At 52.9% G+C, this 13,969-nt stretch overlaps 1 protein-coding gene across 1 annotated transcript; it reads left to right on the plus strand.

Annotated features, from left to right (window-relative positions):
* Positions 1 to 1,232: 1,232 nt before the first annotated feature.
* fxr2 (FMR1 autosomal homolog 2) lies at positions 1,233 to 13,515 on the plus strand. Its single transcript, XM_068755691.1, has 17 exons — positions 1,233 to 1,898; positions 3,872 to 3,924; positions 4,550 to 4,643; positions 4,930 to 5,001; positions 6,055 to 6,203; positions 6,299 to 6,392; positions 6,688 to 6,804; positions 6,895 to 7,065; positions 8,217 to 8,295; positions 8,431 to 8,588; positions 8,821 to 8,907; positions 9,859 to 10,078; positions 10,213 to 10,386; positions 10,617 to 10,811; positions 10,910 to 11,017; positions 11,368 to 11,456; positions 11,837 to 13,515. Exons 1-17 carry the CDS (start codon positions 1,803 to 1,805, stop codon positions 11,945 to 11,947), a joined length of 2,067 nt encoding a protein of 688 aa, XP_068611792.1. The 5' UTR covers positions 1,233 to 1,802; the 3' UTR covers positions 11,948 to 13,515.
* Positions 13,516 to 13,969: the final 454 nt, after the last annotated feature.

Genomic DNA, 13,969 nt, shown 5'->3' on the forward strand with positions numbered 1-13,969 from the left:
GTTTAATTCAAAAGATTCTGCAATAGATAAATTAAATGCATGGAGAAAAAACTTATGAGAAGACATAAATGAGATAGAATGGAGAGAGACTGCTAGTTCAATAATTCTCCTCCTAATTAGATTTACACCGTCCACATGGTGATCTGGATCATCATCAAAATGTTCTAAATTGTTCTTGGTATCTTTATACACCAACCATAAAAAGTAAAAGTGAAAAGTAAAAGTTCCAGTATTTTTTTTAACTCAAAACGTTCTGCACGGATCTTGATTCAATTTTCAGGAAATGTTGGGAAAGTTACCGGGAACATATTGTAAAATGTTGGTTTGGATCCAGAAGAGCTGGATCAACAACCAAACTTATCCAAGTAACAATTGCAAGCTTCTAAGAACGTGTGTGACAGATGCAGCATTTTACAAAAACAAACCACAAAAAATTATGTGGCGGGCCACATTTGACCCCCGGGCCTTGACTTTGACACATATGTGATAGAGCTACAGATGTTTATCCTTGATATCTAAATAAAAATTGAAAATTATGAAAACGTTAAATTCACATATAATCTGGGTTTCAACAATTGTGGGTATTTCTATACTGTGTAGTATTTCCTCCTGTGACCACTGGCCTTCTTACGGCTGTTACCTCACTGCAGTCTCTGCCCATATCTGGTCTTCTGGGTGCTGCATTCCATGTCCTATGTAACATACCCTTGCAACATTTTGCCTGTGCTGTGCAAATAAAAGTTGTATTATTCTAAAGCAAAAGGGTTTGTCCGATTAAAGAAGATGATAAAATGCACCGAAGGGAATGAAGCTAATCCCTAATCTGGTTTTCCCTAAAACTGAATATGTCTTTTTTGTAATGCAGTGTAACATTTGCTTGCAAAATACTACAGCATGTACATGTACTTCACTGTCGCGCTGTCTACACGGTGGGTGGTGGTCTTCCACCATCAATGAGTGAACATGGGAACCTGTGAAATCGAGTAAAATTATAATTGACGCGGAAATAAACCAATGGGTTATGTTAGAATGGGATACACTGGATCTGATTGGTCATACTCGTGGACCAACCCTTATTTGCTAAACCAATGAATGAAAGATCCAGTTGATTGCTCTTGAATTTAACCAATCACCACCTTCTATTTGGTAAAAGGTGGATCTTCGTCGCTGGGGGGCGGGTCGTTCGGGGTCATTCAGTCGCTCCCTGATTCACTCGACGCGTGCGGGGACGGGTCGCTGGAGTGAGGAGTCGCCGGGCGGTAGTGCGCATCTAGACGCTTATGGGAGAGAAACGCCGCTGAAAACTGCGCTACAGACCGGAGAATCCGCCCCCGGTGACGACGTGAGGGAAACTATTCAACGTGACGACGCGCAGCGAACAAACGCAGACAGGCTAACAAGCGCTAAGCAGTTAGCATCCCTGAAGCCTGACGGGCTCAAGGTGTTGATAGCTAACCCCCGTCAGCTAGCAGCTAGCATCCTCCAGCCGTAGCATCATTAGCTCGCCTTTTCTGCTCCCGCACACCGAGACTTGGCCGCCGCTCGCGGCTGTGGCGTTCAGCCTCCGAGCCCCGAGGCCCGCGTTCAGACGCAGCTAGGCGGCGGCGCTTCCCCTTTAGCTTCTGCTGGAAACAGCGTTTCGCGTAGCAGTAGTTGCCACCATCACACCCGTCTCCCCGACCCCCTTTTCCTCTGCCCCCCCCGTCCCTCCACCCGGAACACTGGAGATCCACAAGCGGCCAGAAAGCGGCGAAGAGCCGGCGAAGCTGGCGGTGGTCACGCTGCAGGACTCGCAGGGAGTCATGACGGCGACGGACAAGCTCAGCCGCGTGGATCTACCGACCAGTACGGACGGGCTGGCTGTCGAGGTCCGCGGCTCGAACGGGGCCTTCTACAAGGTAATCCGCCCGCAGCCGTACTTTGTCCCGGTTAAAGGTTCTGCGTCGGGACGCTGCTGGATTTCGGTCCGTTTTGTTTAACCCGACTGCGTGGGCGACGCTCGCTGAGGTCCAGTTCTGACGAACGGGTCGGTCCAACCTTCGTGCCATTCGAGGCTGGGAGCTAGCGAGCTAGCTCCAGCTAGCTGTCCGGCTACGTCCACTTGCCGTGACCGTATTCTGGTCGCGTGCATCGAACGCCTAAACAAATACACGATATAAAACGAGACTGTTTTGAGATGGATTTTTAATATGCGTTTCTTCCCGAGTGAGGCGGGGCGCTGATGAGCGGCTGCTGATGCGACGCTTCACCGGAGCCCACAAACACGTTTCGGATGCTAACCGAAGCTAGCCTCGTCGCTTGTGTTTATCTGTCCGACGAGGACGGAGCCACCGAGTCGGTTTCTGTTTCGATTCCCGGAGAAATGGGGACTTTACGTTCCTATTCGGGACACGTGACTTTGTCGCCGCTTTGTTTCCACTCGTGTCCATCGGCTGAAGATGCGCTTCAGAAGCTACTTTGTTGTCGGTTTTGTCAATGGCGCACGGGAGATCAAAGGAGCGTTTAGCTAGGACCGCCCGTTCTCGGGGGCAAAAACTACCAACAGAGAGGAATTGTACACGTTTTCTTACAAATACTGCAAATAAAAACTGCATGAGGTTTCTGACATACGGCTAATAGGTGTGTTGCGCATTTTATTAAATTAGTTGCAGCAATCCGGCTTCGACAGGTGAAGCCTTACTTCTTCGTCCCGACCATACCTGATATCTCTAATTTTTTATTGCTCTGTGTTTAGACGCATTTCTCCATGCCCCCCCCCCCCCCCCCCCCCCCTCTTTCCTGGGGTGTTCAGCCGGCCACATGGCGGTTTAGCAGCGAGCCTATATTTACTCTCCTTTGCTGTTTCACCTGTCGCTCTGATTTACAGGATGACAGTTTGGCTCTGGCACGGCTTAACGCTTTCCACTCGTCCCCGTCGGGCCCGTCGTCTCGCCGGTCTTATTCGATGAACCGAACAGACACTTAGACGGTGTTGTTGCCGCTCCAAAGGTCGTCTTCCAGCGTGCCCCTTGTCTTGATCGGAGATGATAAAGCTTTATTGCGTTGGGATCGACGGGCCGGATGGAAACCGTTTCATTCCGCTTTGTTTCTCGTCTTCGGTCTGTGAATCGGGATCGTTTATATGCTGACCGAGCAGGAGAGCCAGTAAAATGGCACTTTGTCCTGTTTATAGCACGTACGTGAAAAGATGGGCGCGTCTAGAAACGTCTTTCTGTGCAGATCCAACGCGGCTTTCTGACTTAGCTCGAGTCAAAGTGGACTTCGTCAAGGAGGTAAACGGATGTAAACATACTAATGCGAGGCTAGTGCCCCCCCCCCCCCCCCCCCCAACACACACAGAAGGTGTCCGTGATGTCCGTGCCCCATATACGGTTGTGTCACACTGGCTTCCTATGATCCATGGATGCTCGGCGGGGGGGGGGGGTTATAGGTGGTCATGGTGAAATGATCTCCCTGTAGCCATAGCATCTGTTAGCATAGCATATGGGCCTACGGTCTCTGTCTTCGCCCCCTGAACGCTCCTCGGGTAACGTTTAAAACATGTTTTCCAACTGTGACAGAAACTCGGGGAAGACGGGGGGGACGGGGACGGGGGGTTGCTGAACTGTCAGGGGTCTGCGTCCCCCCCGTCCCCCCGTCATTTGAGCCAGCACGGCATTCACACGGGGACAGGTGTGTCGGGGACGTGATGTGTTTCCTTTCAGAAGGCCCTCGATGCTCGTTTCAGCCCGTAGCGGCTGAGGGGCCAGCTGTCGGCTGGTTCCAGGAGACGCCTCGTCCCCGTCCTCTCCCTCGCCCTCGTCCTCGTCCCCGTCCTCGTCCTCGCCTTGTGAATTCATAATTACAATCATCCCCTCTGCTTTTCTGTCAGGGCACCATCAAAGATGTCCACGAAGACTCCCTCACGATTGTCTTTGAGAACAAGTAAGTTGGCCGTTGATCGTCCGCACTGAGCTTGAACTATAATTATTAAGGACTAGCTAATAACTGAGTCTGAGTTGAGATGACTTAGCCACGCTAGCGCGTGAACATTTAAAACCGTCCTCCTCAGCTCCTGCGCTCCACATGCAGCTGTCCACGCGTGTCTTTTGCCCCAGCCTTGCTCTCCTAACGGCATGCTCCCCCCCCCCCAGTCCCGCTTTATCTTGCCGGTTTGGAATTTAGAGGGTGTCCCTAAAAATAGTTAGCCAAGGTATGCGGGTTGGGAGGGGTTCAGCGTGCCGGCCTGTCGCTTTTGGATTGTTCTGCCGTCGCGGTGAAAGACGGCGCGTAAATAAAACCAAACGTGAAAATGAGAATCGTGCTGAAATCCAGCGATCAAAGTACTTCAGAGGAGTCGTAGTACATATTGACGTTTGGTTTGTGTACCACGTGATTCTAAACGTCCTCCCTATGGAACTTTATGGGATTGTCAGCCGGCGTTCACACAGGAAGTGACGGAGCGGTGCCGCCGTTCTGCTCGGATCCGGTTTGACCCGAGTTCACCTGAGCCCGGGCGGCCTGCCGCCGTTCACCTGTTTGCGTGTCTGTTTGTGTCGTCCCGCCGTAGCTGGCAGCCGGAGAGACAGTTGCCCTTCAGCGACGTGCGGTTGCCTCCGCCGGCCGACTACCACAAGGACATCGGCGAAGGCGAGGAGGTGGAGGTGAGGCCCGGAGCGCCGCGGCGCCGTCGCCGACTTTGTGTGTTTACGGTCCACGAGGTGTATCGCCGTTTGGGGGGGGGGGGGGGGGGGGGCTATCCAGGTCTGGGGCTGCTTTTCCTCCACAGACCGACTCAACTTTTCATGATGTCATAAATGAATAACGCTCAGAGGAATTGTTTTTGTGTGTGTGAATGCAGTCTCTCTGATCTGACGGACCCGAGACTCGACGCGTTGCCCTGGTAACGGCTGTGTATCCCTGGACTCATCCGCTCTGCATCTCTTCCAGGTTTACTCCCGGGCCAACGAACAGGAGCCGTGCGGCTGGTGGCTCGCCCGGGTCCGGATGATGAAGGGAGAAGTAAGTGGCTGCCGGCTTTCAAAGTGAGGATCGATGAGGAGAGAGAGCTCAGGCCCTTTCGCCTCTGGAGGCGGGGCTTCATTTGTCCATCGCTTCACATCTTTATTGGAAACGCTCAACCGCTCATACGAAGGGGACGTTGTAGCTAATGCACGTTAATCTGACATTTCTATTATTCACTCATTCATTTTCCAACCGCTTTGTCCGCCATCAAGCTGGAGCCAATCCCAGCAGTCAATGGGCGAGAGGCGGGGCACACCCTGGACAAGCCGCCAGGTCATCGCAGGGCGACACAGAGACAGACACACACTCACGCCTACGGGCGAGTTAGCGTCACCAATCCGCCTGAGCTGCATGTTTTTGGAGGCGGGAGGAAGCCGGAGAAGAATTCCCGACTCAAACCCGGCACCTTCTCGCTGCCCCTCCGGCAACCTGCCGCCGTTCTGGGGCTTTCCACCGTTTGTCCTCACCACCGGTCTTTCCCGGTTTGTTTCGTGTTCACGCTGGGATTTTTACCATTCAACCAAAGGACGGCGTTGATGGTGCGTTTCTGTGCGACGAACTTTCAACCCTCAGTTGTTACGCCAGCGAAGCCGCCCAGAGCTTTGTAGGAAGTACATCAGTGGCCGGAGGCGGCGCAGGAGTTCCTCCGATGACGCAGCCCGTTTCTGGCGTTGGGGCCTCGCTGCGTTCACACCAGCCAAACTGCACCGAAGTCGGAACTTGCCCTCGGTCTGAGCGGGAGCTGCAGATGGAGCTGCAGATGGAGCCGCTGTTTGGAGCCGCGTGATCAGAGCCGGCAGGAATGTCTGGCGTTGCCTCGCGCTTTAATTCTGTCCCTCTGAGCAGGCGGGCTGTAGCGTTCCTCTCACCGCCCCCCCCCCCTCTCTTAGGTTCCGCCTTGTCTTTCTCTACATTTTTGCACCGTGTTGTGTTGCACCTTCCAGAGCGAGCGTGTCGTCTTGTTGGTAGAGACCTGAACTCCTGCTCCGTGTTGCTTCTCTTTTCTTTCGTCCTGCGTTGTTAAAGATCTGTCTCTCCTTGTCTTTTCAGTTCTACGTGATCGAATACGCGGCGTGCGACGCCACGTACAACGAGATCGTCACGTCTGAGCGCATCAGGCCCCTCAACCCCAACAGCCCTTCGTCCCGAAACTCCTTCCATAAGGTCCCCATCCCCGTCCCAGAGGACCTGAGGGAAATGTGAGTGTCCTGTGAAGCTTTCCCGCGCCTCGGCGGCGCCTTTAGACGTCGACCGGTGCGCTGCCAGATGAGTGACCCGTGGTTCTCATTGACAGATGTGCAAACGACAACATCCACAAAGACTTCAGGAAAGCCATCGGAGCCAACTGCATCTTCTACAGCGCCCCAAAACACGAGCTCGTCGTGCTGGTCAGTCCCCGTCCGAGCTTCGGTTTCAGTTGATTTGAAAACGTCGTGAGTCCCGCAGCGGTTCGGCTGGTCCTCCTCGCGCAGAAAGACGTGCGAGAGCAGAGCTGCGCGTTACGCTGGAAGCGGCAGAAAGGGAGCGCCCCCGCCTGTCTTCTCTCTCGTCTCCACGTCTCTGCCAACGCAGCCTCTAAAGTCGTCTCAAGCCCGGCGGTGGTCGTGAAGCTGCACGACATCATTCTTGGTCCGCATTGACATCAAGCCGTCTAATTTATTTCCTCCTCTGCCATCCTCACAGTCAACGAATGAAACCGCAGTAAAGCGCGCAACGCTTTTGAGCGACATGCATTTCCGAAGCATCCGTACCAAGCTAATGCTAATGTCCCGCAACGAGGAAGCCACCAAACATCTGGAGGTAGGCGTGGTCCCGTGACGGCGTGTCTGTGGATCCCCTCGATGTCGACCCTGAGATTTGCGCGGTAACCACAAATGTTGCCCCTCCCAGACGAGTAAGCAGCTGGCGTCGGCGTACCAGGAAGAGGTGAAAGTCAGGGAGGACCTGATGGGCCTCGCCATCGGCTCGCATGGCGCCAACATCCAGCAGGCGAGGAAGGTGCCCGGCGTCACGGCCATCGAGCTGGAGGAGGAAAGCTGCACGTTCAGGATCTACGGAGAGGTTTGTAGGAGCATTGTCCCGCCCACAGCGCCGTCTGATTGGTTAAACAGGTTATAGCTAATCAGCAGTGAAGGCGGTGCAAGCGCACGTTGGAAGTGTGCCAAAGTATTAGTCGATGCATCGGGAATGCTTATCAATGCAGTGGAGGCGGAGCTTGTTTTTTGAACGCTCGTCTTTATCCGGGGTTCGACATTAACGGCTGCTCCTTTTGGGCAGTCGCTGACCTTCAGCCGGCTTAAGGACTAACCTTTATCCAGTTCGGCGTGTGTTTTATAGGGATGCACCAAACATTCGGACGATTTCTACTTGTGAAAGCGATTTTATCCATCTCCACGAAGGTCTGAAAGGCGGCCACTCTCGTCTCCTGCTAGGCCATTAAGTCACTGACAGACCTGCCTACCTGCCCGAGCCGATGGCTCCGCCCCCTGCCGTATTGAACGAGAGCGCCTGTTTGGCTTGGCTGGACGTGTAGATGAGAAAAGAAGTTGCCTGTCTGGTGGAAAAGCAGAAGTGACCTGTGTTGTGTTAATTCTTCTTATTAGCCGTTGACTTATTAAAATGTTAAACATTCTGAACTATTAGAATAGAACGACCTCAAACCTTGTGTTTTCCTTTTATTTGTAAAAGCAAAGTACTTCATTTTGGTGAGGGACTCGACGCAGGTCTGCAGGGTAACCTGCTGCACAAATTCTTGTTTGTGTTCAATAAGATTGTAACGTTGAAGGTGGTATTACTGTCAGTTAATTAAAAAATCGCTATCGGCCGGTCAGGAGTTTTTAAAAATCGGCGATCGGCCAGGTCGGTGCGTCCCTCGAAGAGAACTTTCTTTAAAATGTCCAAACCACGTAACTTATTCGATTTTGGCGTAACAATGGCGACTAAAGACGGGGAGAAGTCTAAACGTTCGTATGAATCACACAGGAAAAGAAAATTTGTCTCATCTTGGTCAGAAAAATATCCAGGCCTTTTTGATTCCTGACAATTAGTCTTTTGGATATATTATCGGGGGGGGAGTTAAATATTTGTGGGTAACAATCAAATGATTTCGCGCAGGTAGTTTTCATAAATACGGTAACGTCGAACCCGAATACTGCCGCTACTTTTTCCAGTAATCATACGTGGGTGGTGTAACTGTGGTTTGTGTTTCTCAGACCCCCGAGGCGGTGAGGCAGGCCAGAGAGTTCCTGGAGTTCAAGGAAGACTACTTTCAGGTACCCAGGAATCTCGTAGGTGAGTGAGCTGCACGGCCTTCCAGAGGGCGTTCATTCCGTCAGTGACCTCTCATTTCATCGCCGGAGCCTTTCCCCAGCCGCCACACTCTCTCATCACCCCCTCCCCCCCCCCTTCTCTCTGTCTTTGGCACAGGCAAAGTCATCGGCAAGAGTGGCAAAGTCATCCAGGAGATCGTGGACAAGTCCGGCGTGGTCCGCGTTCGGATCGAAGGAGACAACGACAAAAAGCTTCCCAGGGAGGAGGGGGGCAGGCAGGGGTCAGGCAGGGAGGACGCCGCCGGCAGCAAGGAGGTGACTGGACGCTTGGCTCGTCTCCGTGTTGACGCAGCAGACGTTTAGGCCTGCTGCTCCACCCTGCGTCCAGGTGGTCGTCCTGCACCTCGTCCCCCCCCAGTTCCGTCGGCAGTCCATTGTCTCCGAGTGCTTCCTGTGATCGGTCCATTGTTTAAAACCAAACCTTTCGGCGTTTGGTCTGTCTCGGTGCTGATTGCGTTTCCCCGTCTCCCTCTTTGTGTTCTTTCAGGGCATGGTTCCCTTTGTGTTCGTGGGAACTAAAGAGAACATCAGCAACGCTCAGGCTCTGCTGGAATACCACGTGTCCTACCTCCAGGTGAGTCAAACCCGTGTTCACCTGCCTGCGGGGCTTCCGCTTGGAATCCCCGAACGGGCTTCTTCCTCTATTTCTTGGAGGAGCGGGTGCTTTCTGTGACACCTGTCGCCCCCCCCCCCCGCTCGGGATCGCACGGAGAAGGCTGCTGACAACGCCTCGCTTTGCCCTTACCTCATCTGCTTTTATTAATAGCTGCTCTCAGTGGGACGGGGTGAAGTTACGCTGGAGTTTAGATTACCAGCTAGCTGGACCGTCGCCGTCCAAAAATAATGAACCCTCGGCCCCTCCGCTTTGCTTCCCGGGAGATTCAGCTGTCGTTGGGTGGAGGCAGCTGTCACCCTGAACCCAAAACAACCGCCGTAGAAAACCGCTGCCGTTCGGCAGCCTCCGTCCCGGCACGGGGAAAACATAAACTGTCCACCTCTAACCGAATCCCAGTCCCATGGTGGTCCAGGGATGAAGCGAGGGGAGTGTTTGGATCCTCGGCACCGGCTTTCGGTTTAGAGCGATGACAAGCGGCTTCGACGCGCGTCGGCGTTCTGTCTGAGAGGCCGCCTGGCTCTATTTGCACTTGGTTCCGTTTGGAACACTGAATCCGGCTCTTTGCTGCAACACAGTGGTGGATTGCTGGACGTGCAAAGCCCTCTGCGGCGGAGCCTGCTTTGCATTCTCTACTAGGAAACGTCTTATTTCTGCAGTTGAAGCTTGATCTATAAGTCTTTAAACTCTCATCCTCTGATGTCCATGTGGGTTTTTTTTTTTACTAAACCCGTTGATGCCTGTCGATCAGACGAAGTGCAACACTTGAATACGCCACAAGTAGTAGAATATTTTTATTACGATGCAGTGCTGTTTGTCAAAAGGAAAGGGACCCGGGTTCCCTCGTCATGCGAGAGAGCTCTGGTGAGCATTTGATGCTAAACGGTCTCCGACTGTCTCCCTGCGCTCTAGGAAGTGGAGCAGCTGCGCCTCGAGCGTCTCCAGATTGACGATCAGCTTCGTCAGATCGGGGTTGGATACCGCGCGCCTCCCAGCCGAGCCGGGGGGCCCGGCGGCGACCGGGAGAAGGGCTACACCACCGACGACAGCAGCAACTCCCTCCACACTTCTCGCACCTACGGGGGCCGTGGTCGAGGGCGCAGGGCCTCCAACGGCCAGTACTCTGGATATGGTAAGAACGAATGAACTGAAGAAGACCAGGAATGAATTTGTGTCCCCCCGTGTTTTCCGTGTCAGACTGATGTCGGTTCTTCTGTTCGTTCGGATTTGAATTGATTTTTTTTTACATGGATCTGCTTGTTCCAGGCACAAACTCCGAACAGTCCAACGCTTCCGAGTCGGAGGATGCCAACGAACGAGATCAGCGGACCCACGGTCTCGGCGGCGATGAGCGAGGATCCCGAAGGGGTGGCAGGGGCCGGGGCACGGGTCGGGGCCGTGGAGGGCCGGGGCCCAAGCCTTCCAACTCCATCAGCTCAGGTAGTTAAAGGTCATATTTTTTTGAACCTTCAGTTCAGCCTCGAAGCCCAAACATTTGGTGCGCGTCCCGTCTGAGGAGGACTCCGGTTCGCACCTGCTACCCAGAAGCTCGTGGGTTTCATAGCGGGATCAACTGGATCATGTTCACTCGGTCTTTGCGCTAAAAATGTAGCAGACGAGTTAGCGCTGGCGCTCCGGGCCTTGTCCCTGACGCTGCGTTTCTGTGCCAGTGCTGAAGGACCCCGACAGTAACCCGTACTCCCTGCTGGAGGGCGAGGGAGAGCTTGCTGATGCCGACCTCAGCGAAGGCCTGGGAGGGGATCGCCGCAGACGCTCCCGCCGCCGCCGCAACGACCAGGAGCCCAGCGTGATGGACGCTGCCGTGGAGTCAGACGGCCAGGCCGGCCCCTCTGAGAATGGGCTGGGTGAGCGTTTCACCGTGGCAACGGAAGCAGTCCTACGTTCAATCGGTGCCGGAGCGTCATTGAAGGGAGTAACTCGTGTTTTCGCCCACAAATGTAAGATGACGAAGCCCGACCTCAGCGCCGGAACCGAAGTCGCCGCCGCCGCAACCGTGGCAACCGCCCGGAAGGGGGTTCAACCAGCCGTGAAAGGCAGCTCGTTGAGAATGGTGAGCTGACATTGTCTTTCACAGAAACAAGCTTTGACCTTTCTCCTCAGAGGTCGGAGTCCAGCGTTGGGATGTTCTCATTCATGCTTTTATGCATGTAGACGTCCAGCAAATGCCACTAGGTGGCGCTGTGACTACAGCTGAATTTAGGCATCGTTCAGCTCGTGCTCTTATCATATACATTTCAGGGTGGAGTAGAGCTTGATGGCTGAATATCGTTTTGAGCTTTTGTCGAGCCAGTTCAAGCACAGACTGTGACTTGATCCCCCGCTGGCAGCGTGATTGGTTGTTTGTTTTAAAGATGACTAACAAACAATCGGGCCGTTTTGAACACTCTGAAATGATTCTAGTGACCGTCGCTGACTACATATCCCGTCCCGAGTCCCAGAGCCGACAGAACCTGCCCCAGAAGGAAAACCACACTGGCCCAGAGCCCAAGGTATGTGCACGAACGCACGCATTGACCTCTGGCGTGACGCATGTGGCCAGCGAGAGCGTCTTCCTGTCTGGCTCGATGTCATGTGGGAAGGATTCCAACTCTAATCCAGTGGTTTTGGGTTTAAACGCGATATAAAGTCACCTGTAAACTGTTAATGAATCTGTGGAAACACCGCCGTGGTGTCTGTGGCTCGGTCGGTAGATCGGTCCCGTGACGGTTCGAATCCCGGCTCTGACTGTCCACATGTCAAAGTGTCCTTGGGCAAGACGGTGAACCCCAGTTCCTGGCAGCAGTCGCCCACTGGAGTTTGTGAATGTGAGGATAATGAGTGTCGGCATTTCCCTCGACTTCTAACCTTTTGCCGTCTTTCCTAAATGCAGGAAAACGGAACCAGCGCCCAGATGCCTGAGCGAATGCCCTCCAAGCGTTCCCCCAGCAACGGCGTGGCCTCGCCCAGCGAGACCCTGACCTTGGTCAACGGGGTCTCGTAAAAATGTGGCCCGCTCCTCGTGAACCCAAGTCTAGAGCAAGACTCCATGGCAAACTCTGTCCCTGCTTGCATTAACTTAAACCTTAAACAGATGAGTGAAAAGTACCTGACAAAATACCTGAATCCATACTATGAGAGTGAAAAAGTACAAAAAAACGACAAACGCATCTACTTAAAAACACACGTTAACGGTGTACGCTATCCTATCTATCAGTACTTAGTGCTTATTTAAAAAAACAACAACAACTAGCTTGCCAAAAAAGAGCTGGTGGATATGACTTGATTTTTAAAAATACTGAAACATGAGAAACAGGACGAGACTTTCTTTTTTTGAGACGGTTGTCTTTATTTGTTTGTTTTCTTTTTCTTATGATGATTTTGTTCGTTGTTTATCACTGGTTTGGACTTGGCGGTCTCTCTCAACCAACGGGCGCTTCTGTTAGCCGTGTTAGAGTTCAGGCGAGAGTCGGAGCCCGTGAGGCCGATAGTTCAAAGACGCCAAGTTCGCACGCTGTACCTGGGAGTGGAGACGGACACGGATTGGAAAATTAATAGATATTGTGCCTTGAATTTGAAAAAAGAAATTAAAAACGTGACTTTTTTTTTTTCCACTACGTTTGCTTCTGTTTCCTTGGAGGAAGAAAAGAGGAAGAGGTTTTCTTCCCTCGCGTGAAAATAAGTTTTTGTTCCAAGACGAGAACAGACGGAGGGAAGGGATTGCATGGCCGGCCAGGATGAGGAGAAAGTCCGGTGCCAAATTTGAAGCCGCTTGTCCTCGTTCGGAGTCGATGCCGTCGGGGGTTGGTGCGTGTGTGAACACGTGTATGTGTGTCTTTGTGTGCACAGTTGAGATATTAAGCAACCGCAAAACTAAACTTGGGAGGAGTGAGGTAACGATGTGACACAGCCCGGGGAAAGTCGCACGAAGAGGCATCTGGATTCATGGATCGGTCCTTCAGAGGATCCGGGGTGGCCCCCCCCATGCAGCCTCTCAAAACGGGACGGGCGCAGGACAGGCTTGAATTGCAGATTTAGACGAGGGGAGCTCTACCATGCCACTTTCTCTCGCGTTGGAGAGGGGTGGGGGTGGGGGGGGAGGGGGGCAAGCGGTGCTAGCTTCCAGCTGCACCGGCGTCTTGATAAACCACTACGGCACGCGGCTCCAGATGCACACGAGGGTCCCTTTCTGGGACGGGTGCTGCCGGTGGGGTCGGGCCCTGAAACCATGGACTGTCAGTTGAACAGCTTCAAATGACCCGAGAGCCACACTGACACACAGGCCCACGCAGGTACACACACACACACACACACACACACACTAGGCACACACACCGGGTGTGCTTAGGTCCGCGTCGGCGCCCACGCGGCGCAGCGTAGGAAGACCACAGCAGGGAACTGCAAAGTGTCTGTCTTGTACCTGGCGGGTTGGGGTGAGAGAGGCATCAGAACCTCGGCGGCTCTCTGCTCATGTTGTCACTGTTGTCTTGGTTACCGTTCTCAAGTTTTTTGTTTTTGTTTTGTTGCTATTTCCACATCTTAGAAAATATGAAATAAAAAAATGAAGTGAAATCCGCCTCTTCTCTGGAGATGAACTTTGACCTCTCTGTCTTGTGAGTTCGCAGTCTATTTTTCTAACTTGCATGACGCGTAGTTAACGACTCGTAGGCGGTGCCTGCATGAGGACGGGGCGTTAATCGACACACTCCCAGCGCTATCCTTTCATTCACTAGAATCGCTGCTAACGTACACAGTGAATGTCCAACTAATGTAATGTTGACTTGGTAAAAAAAAATAATAATACTCGCTCATTTACCCAGAACGTCCAGCTTTCTGTCGGTGGACACGACTCATGGGGGGGGGGGGCTGTGCATGACAAGCATCTACATGACCAAAGGTTTCCAGACACATGAATGGGAGTGTTTGAAGTGAGATGACCCAGACGCTGCTCTTAGACGTTTCTTCTCACCTGTATGCTGGTTTTTAAACGAGTATTTGTACCTCAGTTCAGTTGCATGTGCGTGAG

This window comes from Brachionichthys hirsutus, chromosome 23 (genome assembly GCF_040956055.1).
Source record: "Brachionichthys hirsutus isolate HB-005 chromosome 23, CSIRO-AGI_Bhir_v1, whole genome shotgun sequence".
Classification (NCBI taxonomy): domain Eukaryota; kingdom Metazoa; phylum Chordata; class Actinopteri; order Lophiiformes; family Brachionichthyidae; genus Brachionichthys; species Brachionichthys hirsutus.